The sequence below is a fragment of the Leptinotarsa decemlineata genome, unplaced genomic scaffold (genome assembly GCF_025532065.1).
Source record: "Leptinotarsa decemlineata unplaced genomic scaffold, Ldec_3_MD MMD2_P_RNA_scaffold_6, whole genome shotgun sequence".
NCBI lineage: Eukaryota > Metazoa > Arthropoda > Insecta > Coleoptera > Chrysomelidae > Leptinotarsa > Leptinotarsa decemlineata.
Genome location: NW_027412533.1, coordinates 5,443,814 through 5,461,244, shown reverse-complemented (window position 1 = coordinate 5,461,244; position 17,431 = coordinate 5,443,814). Strand labels below are relative to the sequence as shown.

At 33.4% G+C, this 17,431-nt stretch overlaps 1 protein-coding gene across 1 annotated transcript; it reads left to right on the top strand.

The window, feature by feature from the left end:
• Nucleotides 1-9,187: 9,187 nt before the first annotated feature.
• On the top strand, nt 9,188-16,833 carry LOC141480218 (uncharacterized). The gene is made up of 3 exons (XM_074170110.1): nt 9,188-9,251; nt 12,364-12,946; nt 15,876-16,833. The coding sequence occupies exons 1-3, from the start codon at nt 9,237-9,239 to the stop codon at nt 16,685-16,687; spliced, it is 1,410 nt and encodes a 469-aa protein (XP_074026211.1). The 5' UTR covers nt 9,188-9,236; the 3' UTR covers nt 16,688-16,833.
• The last annotated feature ends 598 nt before the right edge of the window (nt 16,834-17,431 follow it).

The following is a 17,431-nucleotide window of genomic DNA, read 5'->3' as shown; positions in this document are numbered from 1 at the left end:
ACCAGTTCGTTTCATCTTTGACCAAGGCGTAATAATGACCAGATTCAACGCCAGAACCACAGTGAACAATGACTGCATGAATATTATAATAGTGGTCTGCTAAATTGAAGTGTTCATCTATTTCGAACCTTCGAAAGAGTTTGGTGCTTCCGTCAGAGGTTGAGTCTTGTTTGAAGATCATCAGTTCGATAGTACATATCAATTCAAAAATTTTGGGAGACTATATGCCCTTGTGAAAGAACCCCGTTTCACAAATAAGGAAATGATATGAGATTTTTCATAGGACTATATGAAATTTGAAAAATGATCCTAAACATTCCAAACGTTCACTTTCATTATTGTACTTTCTTGTGTCAAACATAATTTTTGGAAATATTGGTAGAATTCATTCATACTTTTTGTAAATATGGTATTTCTTCATGTATAATTCCTGTATTTTCAGTATTTTAATATCAATATATGTTACAAAAAGGATTTGGTAAATTCGTTTTGAGGGCACCCGGCGATTTTGAAAAAATGTTTGAGTGTACTTACGTATTTTGATACGTAGATTACGAATCCGAAAGAAAAAAGCGGCGCTCTTTCTTATTTACAAAGTTACGGCCCTTCACAATTCAAAAAAGGGGAACTTTTCAGCCTTCTTTTTCACAAGATAAACTATTTTAAAACACAAGCATATATTCACTAGATCACCTTTACACCTTATTCCTCATTCCTTGACACTTTTCACTTCAACAATCAACATTTTTCCAAAAAAATGTTAAAAAATGTACAGAGCTGCTTTTTGGTTATATATCTCTGTATTTTACGTGTTTAAAGTTAATAGAATAGTTGGTATGACTAATGCTGTCAATATTCCTAAAATAATTCAAATATTTTTTGTCTTCATTCTTTGTTTTTTTCTGAAATGTCACTAGTAACTAACATAGAAATAGAAGAATATCACCAGAAAAAGCATTCGTTCATAAATTAAGTTTTTTATAAGAAAATTGTTGATTGTTGAGTTGAAAAGTGTCAATTAAGGAGGAATAATGTAGAGGTGACCTAGTGAATAAATGCTTGTGTTTTTGAATGGTTTATCTTGTGAAAAAGAGGGAGAGCGCTGCTTTTTTCTTTCGGATTCGTAATCTACGCATCAAAATACGTAAGTACAATCAAACATTTTTTCAAAATCGCCGGGTGCCATCACAACGAATATTTGAAGCTTTATAACTCATATTTATTATATTCCAGCGCTTTCGACAGCTGGTCGTGCAATCATTATCAAGCCGCTACTCAGTAGAGGCTTGATAATGATAGTACGACCAGGTGTCGAAAGCGCTCGCATATAATAAATAGGAGTTATAATCCTTTTTGTAACATATACATATATATATATATATATATATATATATATATATATATATATATATATATACATATATATATTTTCCTCCACGTCCTTACATCAACCGTGTGATGTATTGGTGCGCCATCAAGCTGATACCATAGTATTCGTATTCAATATTTGAAGGCATATTATCTAAAACTTCACTAACCTCATTATTTAAAAGTTTGAGATAACCGACGGATGATAAATTTTCCCTAAATATAAATGGCCCAATTATTTCACCACATTCAACTGTGAAATTGGGATTTTCTTGGGCCCACCATCGACAATTTTGAGAACTTACCGTTCCATTTGAAGAGAACGTTGCCTCATCTGTCCATAAAATTTTATACGGAAACTTTACATTTTCTTCTCTCTCTCTCCTTGAAACCAGAATGAAAACCCCAAACGGACATTAAAATCTCGTTCTTTTAATGTGTTAATAAATTTTGGCTTGTAAGGCCAAAATTTATTCTTTAATAAAATTTTTCCAATACTTTCTCTCTTGAAATCAGTATTTTTTATAATATCGGTTATGCTCGTTTGCCCGTGTTCAATAACTTTTGAACAAATGTTAAGTTGGGCCTCCTCATCATATTCACTTGGAATGTGCTTTTTCTTAAATTGATTTGCTACGGATCCTGTTTCTCTGAATTTCGACATTATCCTTGACACAGTAGTATATTGAACATTTTTTCCTGGATGCCGTTCATTAAAAATGTTAGCTACTTGCCGGTATGGTGTATTCTTCCCACATATTAAAACTATTTCTATTCTTTCCTGAAGAGACAACATTATTGCAACAATAACTGTTAAAAATTTGACAAGTAAATCAACAACTCAACACTACCATAGCATGCATTTTGTTTGTCATGACCTACTTAAAAATTTTATTCAACGTGATTAAGCATCCTTACCGCCCTAGTTAGTGTTTATAAATAATCTGTAAATACTGAATATTGAAATTTTAATGTAATTTCAACTCTAGTAATTTTATTAATACTTATTGCAGTTTTTGAGTTGTGTCTGCTTTTTCAAAATTGAAGGTACTGACGTTTGTTTAAGAAAATAGCCAAGTAATTGAAACTTCGCACCAGTCATGTTAAAATGTTTATAGCACATTTTTAATTTCTCTCTAAAAATGTCCTTTTAAGTAAAAATTTATCAGAAAAGTTAAACTCCATGATGAGTTTGTTATGTACACATGAATTGATGACAACTTGTTTTTTAAAATAAAGGGGATATCTGTCAAAAATAAAACGTTAACTTTATCCTAGTTGCATATGGATATAAAATTGCCGTAGACACAACTTTTTCAAGTAACTTTTTGTTAAATTCGATCTAGAAATGCACTTTTTCAATTTTTTTCAAAAAAAAAGTTGAATTTGACAAACACTGAACGTCAGTGGGTCGCAGTTGGCCCCATCATTTTAAGTTAAATTTAAAGCACAAACAAGTGCCGAAGTTAAACTTCATTGAAACTTTTCGAAAAAAAAGTTTCCCATATGGTGCGCACTTTAATGGTGACACTGTATATATAGAAATACGGAATATTGTTAGGGATGCAGTCAAAATTACTGGACTGTTGTTTAAAGAATACTCTTTGTTATATGGTCGAGCTTTCGAAAATGTTTATTCCCTTTATCATCTTGAGGTTATAGTAAAAAGTCAGACGTTGTAATGAGAAAAAACAAAGTTAATACTTTTCATTATGCAGAAAAGTGTCACACATTCATTTTTGAGTTTCAGAGAAAAAGTACAAAAAACTCATTTTATTCAAACATTTAAAAAATTTAAAACTATTTCACTGACCATGCTTGGCACTTACTCGGTGGCGTGCTAGCAACCAGAGACTCTGTACCCAGACTGTACCAGAGACTTCGTACCCAGAGATAGATACTTTTGGTTTTGTTTGTGTCATCCATGGTGTTGGTGTGCCTTTTGGTAATCCTGTTTTGTTGTTTGACTGTCAAATCATCAAACTTCAAATGTCTTTTCATAATGTCAATTATCAAATTTCAAATATTTCCTATTTCCCGTCTCTTTTTGGTTGCTAGCACGCCACCGAGTAAGTGCCAAGCATGGCTAGTGAAATAAAATAAGTTTTTTGTACTTTTTCTCTGAAACTTTAAATTGAATGTGTGACACTTTTCTACATGATGAAAAGTATTAACTTTGTCTTTCTCATTGCAACGTCTGACTTTTTACTATAACCCCAAGTTAATGTATTGATAAAGGGAATAAACATTCTCGAAAGCTCGACCATATAACAAAGAGTATTCTTAAAACAACAGCCCAGTAATTTTGACTGCTTCCCCAACTCCTTAACTAGTCAGTCAATACTATATATATATATATATATATATATATATATATATATATATATATATATATATATATATATATATATATAGTATTGACTGACTAGTTAAGGAGTTGGGGAAGCATATATAATATTTCTTTTATATAGATGAGTAGGAAAAAGGGATTCAAATAACAGAGTGATGATTGAAAATACTTCTGAATACTACTTACTCTGAATACTACTACTGAAGGACAGTCTTTGCTGACTAGTTAAGAACAAAACTTGGGAATTTCTTTGGGTGAACAGCAGAACGGAAGTGTACTCTTATAACACAAGTTATTCCAATATTTCGATAAAATTTATTATCATCTTCAGGGAAAAGCTACAAATGTTTTATGGTGATAATACAATATGAAAAAGTTTTTTTATTTTAATAATGATATAAAAATTTTTTATACAACTTACTGTTAGTGAGGTTGGCCGTGTCGAAAAGAATGTTATATCTAAACAATTGAAACATGTCTAAACAATAAAATAGTCATCAAGTTAAAAGAGGTAGACACCTCACTGGATACAAAGAAGAATAATGAATTAAAACTTTTAATAAAAATCGTTATTTGTTTTAAAATTATGGGAATACCGGTAAACGCCATGTGCATTCAGAAACAAGAGAGAGAGGCACAAGACAGTTGACATATTGAAAATGACAGTTGTCATGTCATTATATTATAAAGGTGTGTTAGTTTGTAAATGATAACAATCTGGAACACAAAGGGAACTGATTATGGAACAAGTGTGATCAGAGACATCTGCTGTTCTGTAAGTAAATAAATGAGAGAAAATCCACAAAATCAAATATATTAATTAATTAACAAAATCCTCCGTGGTCTTGAGGAATGGAATGAAGAAAATATTTAATCAAAATAAAACCCTGCCTTAGGGAGGTTGGAAGTTTTGTTGAAACAAAATCAAATATTATGAATTTATATTGGAGAAGAGAACCCAGAATTATTGTTCATTTGGAAATTATGTAAATTTTTATCAATGTCTAATAAGAAGGCATAGATTCCACTGAGATGATCAATGTCAGACCTTTTATTAAGGCAGTTATCTGATTGTAATATGAAAGACATTTCCAAAAACAATCTTTTAGATGTATTTCTTTCAGTTGATAAAATTTTTGCTGAATTAAAGTTCATGTTATGACCTTCTTTGTAAACATGATTGCTGAGAGCACATCTCTCAGGATGTAATCTACTGTCACTCTTATGTGACGAGATTCTGTCTTTTAGTAATCTTGACGTTTGACCAATATATTCACTACTACAATTTAGACAAGGAATGGAATAAATTAGATTAGACTGAAGGTTGATGGGAGTTTTGTCTTTAAGTTTAGAAAATAGTTTAATAATGGTGAAAATGGTTCTAAAGGCTATTTTTACATTTAAATCTTTGAAAATTCTGCATAGCTTTGGTGTCATATCGCTTATGTATGGTAAAGAGGAGAATAATATAGGAAATGGAGGTGGATCAGTCCCAATTGTGACATTGTCAGACACTAAAGGATTTTCATCCAACTGGTTATTATTATTGACTTGCACGTCCATGGTAGACGTGCTAAATAAGATCTTCTTAAGTAGAGGATCTGGGTAGGAATTATTAATGAATAATTGGAAAAGTATATTTAAATTTTTTTTATGAAAAGAGGGATCGGAAATCTGCAGAATGCGATTCTTCATTTGTTTGACCAAATTAATTTTCGTTGACTGCTTGTGGTATGACCAATAGTTCAAGAACCTCCCAGAACTGATAGGTTTGCGATACCAATCTATGCGTAGAGTGTTATCTGGTGTTCTGATAACTTTTGTATCAAGGAAGGGAACCCATTGTTCGTTGTTCTCAGTTTCGATGGTAAACTGTATGTGAGGGTCATAACTGTTGAAGATGTCCACAATCTCAGATATTCCATCTTGAGGAAGGGATAATATAATGTCATCGACATATTTTTTTATGAAGAAAAGATTAAAGGGAAGTACCTGTAAGACCAAATCTAGCAGGTCATCCATGACATATGCTGCTAAAATGGGGCTGATCTTAGCTCCCATTGGAGTACCAAAAGTTTGTTTATAAATTTTACTATTAAATGAAAAATAAGTATTATTAAAAAGGAAAGTTATGAGTTGGAGGAAATCGTCTTTATGAATGTCACAAAATTGACTAATACGTCCCCATTTTCTATCAATCGATCTAAGACAAGTGTCTAAATAGACATTACTAAAGAGGGATACGACGTCTAAGCTAGCAATTACATAATTGTTGGGAAGTTTCATTTTGTTGAATGTGGAAAACACATCAAAAGAATCTTTAATAAAATATTGATTATCATTTTCATAAGCTTTAGTTAAAATGTCTGTTAGAAAGGAAGCAAGTTTTTCAGTGGGAGAACCAATTGAAGCAATAATGGGTCTAACAGATAGGGTTGGTTTATGAATTTTAGGTAAAGCATAAAATTATGCAAAGCAATTATACTGGTATTTTACCAAAATTTTATGCTTTACCTAAAATTCATAAACCAACCCTATCTGTTAGACCCATTATTGCTTCAATTGGTTCTCCCACTGAAAAACTTGCTTCCTTTCTAACAGACATTTTAACTAAAGCTTATGAAAATGATAATCAATATTTTATTAAAGATTCTTTTGATGTGTTTTCCACATTCAACAAAATGAAACTTCCCAACAATTATGTAATTGCTAGCTTAGACGTCGTATCCCTCTTTAGTAATGTCTATTTAGACACTTGTCTTAGATCGATTGATAGAAAATGGGGACGTATTAGTCAATTTTGTGACATTCATAAAGACGATTTCCTCCTACTCATAACTTTCCTTTTTAATAATACTTATTTTTCATTTAATAGTAAAATTTATAAACAAACTTTTGGTACTCCAATGGGAGCTAAGATCAGCCCCATTTTAGCAGCATATGTCATGGATGACCTGCTAGATTTGGTCTTACAGGTACTTCCCTTTAATCTTTTCTTCATAAAAAAATATGTCGATGACATTATATTATCCCTTCCTCAAGATGGAATATCTGAGATTGTGGACATCTTCAACAGTTATGACCCTCACATACAGTTTACCATCGAAACTGAGAACAACGAACAATGGGTTCCCTTCCTTGATACAAAAGTTATCAGAACACCAGATAACACTCTACGCATAGATTGGTATTGCAAACCTATCAGTTCTGGGAGGTTCTTGAACTATTGGTCATACCACAAGCAGTCAACGAAAATTAATTTGGTCAAACAAATGAAGAATCGCATTCTGCAGATTTCCGATCCCTCTTTTCATAAAAAAAATTTAAATATACTTTTCCAATTATTCATTAATAATTCCTACCCAGATCCTCTACTTAAGAAGATCTTATTTAGCACGTCTACCATGGACGTGCAAGTCAATAATAATAACCAGTTGGATGAAAATCCTTTAGTGTCTGACAATGTCACAATTGGGACTGATCCACCTCCAGTTCCTATATTATTCTCCTCTTTACCATACATAAGCGATATGACACCAAAGCTATGCAGAATTTTCAAAGATTTAAATGTAAAAATAGCCTTTAGAACCATTTTCACCATTAATAAACTATTTTCTAAACTTAAAGACAAAACTCCCATCAACCTTCAGTCTAATCTAATTTATTCCATTCCTTGTCTAAATTGTAGTAGTGAATATATTGGTCAAACGTCAAGATTACTAAAAGACAGAATCTCGTCACATAAGAGTGACAGTAGATTACATCCTGAGAGATGTGCTCTCAGCAATCATGTTTACAAAGAAGGTCATAACATGAACTTTAATTCAGCAAAAATTTTATCAACTGAAAGAAATACATCTAAAAGATTGTTTTTGGAAATGTCTTTCATATTACAATCAGATAACTGCCTTAATAAAAGGTCTGACATTGATCATCTCAGTGGAATCTATGCCTTCTTATTAGACATTGATAAAAATTTACATAATTTCCAAATGAACAATAATTCTGGGTTCTCTTCTCCAATATAAATTCATAATATTTGATTTTGTTTCAACAAAACTTCCAACCTCCCTAAGGCAGGGTTTTATTTTGATTAAATATTTTCTTCATTCCATTCCTCAAGACCACGGAGGATTTTGTTAATTAATTAATATATTTGATTTTGTGGATTTTCTCTCATTTATTTACTTACAGAACAGCAGATGTCTCTGATCACACTTGTTCCATAATCAGTTCCCTTTGTGTTCCAGATTGTTATCATTTACAAACTAACACACCTTTATAATATAATGACATGACAACTGTCATTTTCAATATGTCAACTGTCTTGTGCCTCTCTCTCTTGTTTCTGAATGCACATGGCGTTTACCGGTATTCCCATAATTTTAAAACAAATAACGATTTTTATTAAAAGTTTTAATTCATTATTCTTCTTTGTATCCAGTGAGGTGTCTACCTCTTTTAACTTGATGACTATTTTATTGTATTGACATGTTTCAATTGTTTAGATATAACATTCTTTTCGACACGGCCAACCTCACTAACAGTAAGTTGTATAAAAAATTTTTATATCATTATTAAAATAAAAAAACTTTTTCATATTGTATTATCACCATAAAACATTTGTAGCTTTTCCCTGAAGATGATAATAAATTTTATCGAAATATTGGAATAACTTGTGTTATAAGAGTACACTTCCGTTCTGCTGTTCACCCAAAGAAATTCCCAAGTTTTGTTATATATATATATATATATGTGATTCTGATTTCTGACTGGCCACTGTCAACTAAGGAAACACTTCCATATTAAGGGGCTAGTAGCCACATCTCTATGCAGGATGTGTGAACAGGAAGATGAAACTGTGAGGCATGTCCTTCCTGGAAAAGACAGGATGGAAGATAGGACAACTCCTCTGGAAGATGTACAATGGGTCACATGTGATCTAAGTGCTGTGGGCCTACACTCAACCTCCCTTCTCTACAGATACAGATTCATCACTATATATATGTTTTCTACTTTGTGATATTGGAAAATTCTCAGAATTCATTAGGCTAACACTATTTTTTATGATAGTTTTTATTCAAAATACCTATTTTTCGTTGAAAACAATGTTCTATGACCAGAATTTCATTATCTCAAACATTGAATGGAAATATTACAATTCAATTAAATTTCCATCAGTTTTATTTCCTACATTATTACAAATGTACTCATGAAATCCTTCCTGATAAAAAGTCGCGGTATGTACTGGGAAGTTTCCAATTAGGTTTGAATTAACTGAATCGAAATCGAAAATGTTTATCATTACCCACGAATAGAATATTCATCGCGATTTTTATTACATGCAGAATACAACAGCACCTATTAAAAGATCTAGTCTCGGTAATGCACCAGCTGTAAAATTTACTACAATTACTTCAAAGAAAGGATAATAAAATCTGCAGACTCTGAATATTTCCGATCATTTCAATAAAACCCCTTTAGAAGCAACAAACGATATCATTTTTAGTGTGTGGAAATGTTTGGATGCAAGGTAAGTTTTGCAAAACTATAATATTCAGAAGATATTAAGAGAGATATTTTTGAAAATGTTTTTATAGTGGCTACTTTTCGAAGTAGCCAATGAAAGTTCCAACAGGGGGTAAACAAATGCGACACATGCATTTGTATTGCAACTCCATTTGTATTGGGACACCAGACAACCGTTATTTTTTGTAACGTTCATTTTCATTAAGAATGATTCTTTTCATAGAATACTTGAGATAATCGCGATGAATCATCTGAAACCGTAGGTTTATCGATTGAAAAATTTATAGTTTCACTAGGGAATAAGTCAGAAAATACTGACATGCATAAAAAATTCAGAAAACAAAAGTTATTTCAAATAAGTCAATCTATCAATTTCCGGACTTATTTTCAATGCAACCTTTTTCATCTCCGAGAAGGAGATAAAAGTAAACCTCGATACAAAGTCAACATTGTAGCAGTGGGTAATAAAAAACCTGAATCAAAATGTTTGTCCAAATTATACAGAATCCCCGTTTTTCACCTTCATTGACGGGAATACTCATCAATTTATTGTATAGACAATTATATACAGTATCACACATACTAAAGTCGCCAACGTACAGAAGTTTATTTTAATAATATTATTGATTCCGCAGTAAATTTGTGCTTTCCTTTTATCATTTGCTACTATAAACCTGTTAGATTTGACAGTTTTCGGAAAATCCTCAAAAAAATCAGGTTTTTTGGAAATTTTGAAAGATTACAAAAAAGTTGATCAGTTTCCAATGTCTTAACTTTTTTACAAATTTGAACTCTTTACTGTCACTACATTTTTTAATCTTTCGCTCTATCGATTCGAACAGAACATGATTCAAATTTGGTAATTTTAATGAATACAAGAGTTCAATGACATATATTGCACTGAAAATACCCACAATGACCTGGTTACTACAAAAAAATAAATAAATAAATATTTGTTGTTGCGAAGTTTAGCTAGTTTATTCATTTCGTTGTGAAACGAATTCAGAATATCAATTTATAGACGTTGATATGTCAGTAATTGAATTAATGAATTTCTCTTCATTCTTACACTCTTATTTCTTTATCAATAGGTTTGTATTCCGTTCGATAATTTTTTTCACCAAGAGTTCAGCTGCAGATCAGTTCAAAATAGTTTTATGTAGTTTCTGATAAAATGATAATTTTTTGCAAGGTTCGTCATGAATCTCATATTTTCTTGTTTACCATTAGATATGTGAAAAAATTGAACCGAAATAACTATAACCAAATTCACAACAAAATAGCTTTATATTCATGTATTTATCTCAATAATCTTATAAAAAACCTGAATCCATTATTCAGTATGCCGTCCTTCCCGTTTTATACAAATTATAGACTTCGTGGCATTTTTAGTAAATAGGGGATTTATGTTAGCACAACACTTCTGAATGGTATTCTCTAAATGCTATTTTTTGCAAATGGTCTCTACTTATATCCACTTCTTATTTCAGATAACCCCATAAAAAATAAAAAATTCTTTGTAGATGTATTGGGTGATATTGATGGGCAATAATCTTCCCAGTCTCGTCCTATCAATTTTCCCTGAAAATCTGACTGAGACAGTCAGTCAGACGGTGCCCCGTTAAGCGGAAACCACAAATTTCGTCTTAACATTCAAAGAAAGATTATCCAAACTTGAGACAACTGATTCATCATGAAATTTCTGTACATGTCTGCATTCAAATTTTCTCTAAAAAATATATCACACATTTGTCTTCAATGAATATTGGTCATGGCATTCTATCAAAAAAATTGGATCCATTACATTGGTCACTAGCCTCGTGTCCTGCGTATGGGATGTTAATAACTCCCCGAGCCACCTAGGGAGCATCATGGCTATTCGCAGTCCGTCAGCCATGTAATGTTGCAGAATCATCCCAGCTTCAACTAGATAAATTCTCTCGAGAAAAATATCTGGTCGAGGTTAGGATCGAACTCACGACCTTCTGGTCGTGAGTCGGGCGCACTAAAATTGGATTATTGTTGAACAACCAGCTACAATTTTGGAAACTATATGTTCCATTCGTCCGTTCATGTAGGGAAATAAGATAGCATTTTCGCACTCACCTTGGAAATAAGACGAACAACCTACTCGAATATGGAGAACTCTTTCTTCAAGGGTGTGTACAAACTTCGGCTTATAGTGATAGAAATTATTTTTGTGGTTTCACTAATACTTCCAATATTAGTTTATTCATTTTCAACAACGCTCTAACAAACATGTCTGATCTTTTATTTCTACTTCTCCATCTTCATACAAAAACTTCGCGAACTTCCGAAGAAAGAAATAAAGCAATGAGATCAAATGATAGATTTCCATGCTCTTTCATATATTACCTTGTGTAACAGTCTTTTATGAAAACTGTTTCAATTCCATAGAAAATATTTAGAGAAAAAAATGAATGTGAAAAAGTTATTTCCATGTATTTTCGTTTTCACAAGAAAGAATTCATTTCGAGAAGTGCTTTTTCCTTCAGTTTGTATCTGAAAGAAACTTTTGAGCATGACTCAATTGCTTTCATTTCTTCCGAAGTTTCTCACATTTTTTTTTTGTATAATAATGGATGAGCAGAAAGCTAAAAATGTTGTGAAAAGTAATTTTCCGAATGGAAAGACAAATTCAATTTCTGCAAACTAGTATTTGATAAGAGGACATGACCATGAAGTATTGCATTCAGTTATAAAACTCAACTCATTGAAAGGTCTAGAAATGAATAGGTTCAAAAATTAAGAAAAATAAATCGTATTTTCAACAAGTAGTTGCAACTTTTGATGCACTGTTTGAAACCTTTCGTGTAGTAATAAATACTATTGTAGTTCTATTCCAACACCAAACCGTTTTTTTTTACACCTCGTCACGTGTTTCAATCACCAAGTGATCATGTTTAAGGGAACGATTAAACTTCCTCTTGAAGATGATCACTTGGTAATTGAAACACGTGTCGATGTGTTGAAAATAACGGTTAGGTGTTGGGATAGAACTCCAGTAATATTCAAGTATTTGCAAAGTCACTTAAAAATAATAACATAGTTTTTTCAAGATACATCCCTGACCTTTATCACTTACTCGTTTTCAGCTTACTCACACCATCATTCTTTCAATACTCACCAACTTAATAATCTGTGATCTTCTGAAAGAAGGCAACGAAGACGCCAAAAATACAGACAAAATCGACGCCTCAACAAAACCACTATACGAAAAATATCCAGGAAATATCCATTATTCCCCTTACATTTCACACCTTCACCCCAGCTTCATGACAGATCAGAATGGATTGACGAAACCACCCGTACTACTATCACTGGGACTGGGAGACTTCGCTGGCTTCAAAGAACTAGTACTTCCTTCAAATTTCCCAACCTCTCAAGAAAACCACAACGAAGGTAGCGCACTGTTTTTCAAGAATCCAAGTCATCTTCCGAGTCACCTACCACAGATCCAGGAAGGAAGATATAGGCAGGGGCCGCTGTCTCACCAGAATTTTTATAGTGGAGGTGATAGAGGGTTTTCGAATTGGATGAGATCTAGGTATCCGCTGGGAGTAGGCTTCGATGGTTTCGAAAACTTGCGATTTCCAATACAATTCCTTGTGCCTGAACCACCGGAAATAAGATATACTGGCCCAGTACTATCCAGTGAAATGAAAACTCCCACCTTAGGTAAGTGAGGAAAAAATAACTATTCGTGTTCTAGATAGGTGCACTTTCCTCCAAATAATAAGGATTAATCAGAAAAGTTATTTTAGTATCTCATCTGAGAGTTTTTTGTATAGAGATGGAGAAGTAGAAAGCCAAAAACCTTCATTTTCCAATAAGTAATATCTTCTGAAATATACCCCTTCCATTTTAAAGACCTGAACTGTACGAGCAAAAATATAACTGCCTTCATAGCATCATTTCTGAAAAGAGTTTTCCCAAATGCAAAATAATTGAAGATCATTACATTTCTAGGGTTTCAAAAAGGAGAGAAAATATACAGGATGTTTTTCAATATGTGTCCAATATTCCTTAGGTATTTTTGCTCCAGTTTTTGTATTGCTTTAGTTTTTCAGATACTTTTTCAACAGTAGCAATTCAAATTTCATCGTGGTTTCACTCATACTCACAGAGGGCGCTACCTGCATATCTTTCTTCACTTTTGAAGAGTTACAATTTTCTGAATTTCACTAGTTCGGACTTCCATTGTCTACTATATAAAATGATTTGAAATCCCTGAAACAACTAAAAAAAAGAAGAATTAAAAATTAATAGCTGAAAATAAGAATAGTATTAACCAAAATAAACCTGAAATGAAATAATAGTGAAATAAAATACAAGTAAAAATAGAACAATTGAATAAATAAAAATAAAGAAAAGAAAAAAGAAAATAAAAATAAAAAGTGGAGAGATTCCAAGTCACGTTAGTTCACGACGTTTCGATTGTTAGTATCTACAATCGTCTTCGGGTGATGACTGGACTGATTCCTCCGAGAGATGACTATTTATAGGTCGTTCAGTACTTTCACTCATCCCCGCTTTCCATTTTCCGCTTCACTGGTTCTGTGGGAGATGACCGTTTTGGCGGGAGTTGGCCATTTTTCGCTTGATGATGGGTTTCCATATGTTGCGTATTTCTACGGTGGCTTGGCTGAATACGTTGTTGGACAACATGTATGCGGCTTCCTTGAATTTTCTCCTAAACCAATGTTCCTCTCTGTGCAAGATATCAGCTTGGGACCACTCGATGTTGTGTTGATGGGTCCAAACATGGCCTGCTATTCCTGATTTGCTGGTTTTCCCTCACTGTATGTGTTTCTTGTGCTCGGCAATGCGAACATTCATGCTAACTTCCCTACATCAAAAGATTATATCGGAGAGGATAAGAAGAATTGATTCCAAGTACAACATCAGAACCTGCTTCAGATCCGGTAACACTATCTGTAGCAGCCTCACGAAAACCAGGCCACCAAACGCGGACTGCGATTCCATGAATTGCGTTTACCGGATATCCTGTGAGTGCGGAAAATCCTATATTGGTGAAACTAAGAGGCCATTGTGCCTCTTGTGCCAGCTAAGGATTAACGAGGTCTTACCTTTTAACGTGTGATTCCTAACACGGGTTGGACGACAGCAAGTGAAGATCGATCGTTCAGACTAGGGCTTGAACCACCGACCAACACGGCAGTCAATTCGAGTGAGTGAACAATTCACCCACGCCGAACCGCTTGGCTACCGACTGTCGTTGCATTTTTAACAATACTTCATTACAAACTGAAATCCCGATCAACAACAAAGCAAATTAAGCAAAAATTTCTCACACAATACTTTATACAATTTCAACATTGATCACTCGTGGTCAGAGCAAAACCCACATGCGATTCAGAAATAACATTTTTAAGAACATTTCTCTTTCAACGTAGTGGCGGGAATACTTTGAAATTACTTGATAGATTTATTCTGTGTTCTATTCTACTGGAAGATGTGCCGCTTAGACTACGGACAGAAATGTACTCGTAGATACAGGTAATCCAAACCATGAATATCAGTGATTAACGAGGCTCCTGTCAGTTGCAAAGTCAAGCTTCCATTTCTGTCTTCCATCGTAGCTCTCACTACACTGCAACTTGTTGTAAGCACTTGTGATGCACTGTTTGGAATCTTTGGTGTAGTAATGAATATAACACCTCGACACGTGTTTCGATCACTAAGTGATCATCTTCAAGAGGAAGTTTAATCTTCATTAATATTTCAGGTTGGCAACTTGGACCAAAGTCCTTCATTAGCCCCCGCTATCAGTAGATAGTTGACAGCTGACAGCTGACAGAAATACATCAGATTCATTGTCTGTTGTTTCGATGTAATCAGTGTACACCGATGACAAAATGAACACTTTAATGACATATACCGTTACGAAGCCGAATAAAGAGTACGATTCAATTCTGATTAAATCGTTGAGTACCTAATACCGTAAACTCTTGGAATTCAAGTTGGTTTTCAAATTATGTGAGGAAATAATAAAATTACTCGGTTAAGTAGTTTACGGTAAAACATTTGTCGTTGCATCGATTATAACTGAATTGTATTTCTAATTGAATTTTGATTGCTTTTCTTCTATTATTTTCTTGTTCAGTCAAAGTATACAGCTAGTATTCGTTTTCATTCAGTTTTCATCAGAATAAATAATATCTAAAGTATCTATGTCAAGTTCGATTTTTTTTTAATCAAAACACGTAAAATTTTACTGAAACCCAATACAGGATTAGGTATGAAAGATAAGAAATAGACAGATTTTCACTTCACTTCTGTAATATCAACATACATACATACTGTTTTTCAGATTTTTTTCACAACGCAATAATCAAAACTTTGCCCAAGTGTTTTTCAAACAGTTATAAAATATAATATCAATACATATCTTTCAATTATCAAGCACCATTTTTAGAATTATATACATATATTTTGCTAATATATTTCCGTATATTAGAATATCTGTTACCCTCATGGTGCCTCTAGAGTAAGTTATATTATACACTGTACATCGTTATCAAATATTCCATCCCAAGTTGAGGTTCTAAGTGGAGCTGAAGTTCTAACAATTTTTCATTTTCAGATTTGCTAGACCACTCTCCGGACATCGAAATCCTAAAATCCATAAGCTATTCCCTGCCACCCGATATTACTACGTACTTCCCCACGACATACGACAAAGACTATTTCATCGATATACCATCCCCAAGCACCCAAAAACCGAAAAGCTACGAAAGCCAGAGTCTCCTACTAGGCGAACTAGAAGACAACAAAGAAGGCAAAGAAAAAGAGGATGAGGAACATAGAGTAACAAATTACGGATTCGAAAGTCCCAGTGACGAAGATGATAGTGCTGGTAAATATGAAGTCAGCACTCCTGGTCAGTATTACTATACGAATAGAAGACCCATCACCTTTGAGCAAAGTATAAGGAAACCAAAAAATATCTACGATATCATCAGTGCTGAGAAAATAGTACCTAAGGAAATGGATATGACGGTCCATATCGGTAGGCACCATAGGCTCAATACCAGTTGGAAGCCCATCATGGCTCATGGAAATATGGCAGAAGGGAGTGATGCTGTTGCTGTAAAAAGCGAAGAACATGAAAATGTGACTGTCGAAGATAATGATGCTGCGGGCAAAGATAACAGCGCTGAAAAACATATTCAAGATGATTTGGAGGTTTTTTTGACAGGAGAGGAGATCATTGAAAGAGAAAAATACCCGCATAGTGCTTCTGAACTTGAGAAAGATGGCGAGGGAACCGAAAAAAAAGATTTGGTTATGTTAACTGGGGAAAAAATGGAAACGAGTGATAATTTGAAGACAGTTGAGAAAATAAGTGTTGTTTCGGATGTTATTTCAGTGACTGATAGTGCAGCTGTAGACTGATGCCAGGATTTTCTAAAGACTTGCTTAGTGCGTTACTAAAACGGTCATGTAGGAGTTCCTGTTTGTTGAATGTTGAGTATTATGCTGTAATGCAGATATTATCGTTGTTTATTTTTGTTGCTGTAAAACTTTCACGCAATACATGTTTTCACTAACCATATCAAAAATATTTCCTACAGACTGAAATTCAGATGTGAGAAAGGAATCACAATTTCAATTGAAGCGGGCAGGGCCGTCGCCATGAGGAAGAGCCTCCCGCCTGCTTTTTCGACTTGGGAAAAAGTTGGGAAATTTTGGAACGTGAAGATTGAAAAAAATGATAGTAAAAAAAAATTTAAAACGAGAGAAAAGAAAGGAAGAGGTAATAAGAAACAAGGAAGAACCAAGAGAAGGTCGGGATTTCCCAACATGCATAACTTGAAGATCACATACTTTGAAATTCTGAGTTTTTTGAAAACTTCAAAAAAGTTTAGTTTCTCCCAAGTAAGAGAACAGTCCTGAACAGTCCACAAATTTTTAAATGTCAATTTTACTAAAATTCACAACTTTTCGCTGTTTTATCGACTTGGAAAAGTTGGGCAATTTCGGGCCGTGAAGATAGAAAAATAATAGTAGAAAACAATAAGTACAATATCATTTAAGTGTTGTTTCCTTTTATTTGTATTAAATATTCCTATACATAGTTGATATGGTGGAAGACCAAGGACCTTGGTCCAAAGTAGAATAATTCCCATTATTATTTTT

Coding starts and splice junctions, on each gene's coding strand:
- LOC141480218 (XM_074170110.1), top strand. Junction 12,947..15,875: donor AATGAAAACTCCCACCTTAG/GTAAGTGAGGAA, acceptor TTTCATTTTCAG/ATTTGCTAGACCACTCTCCG.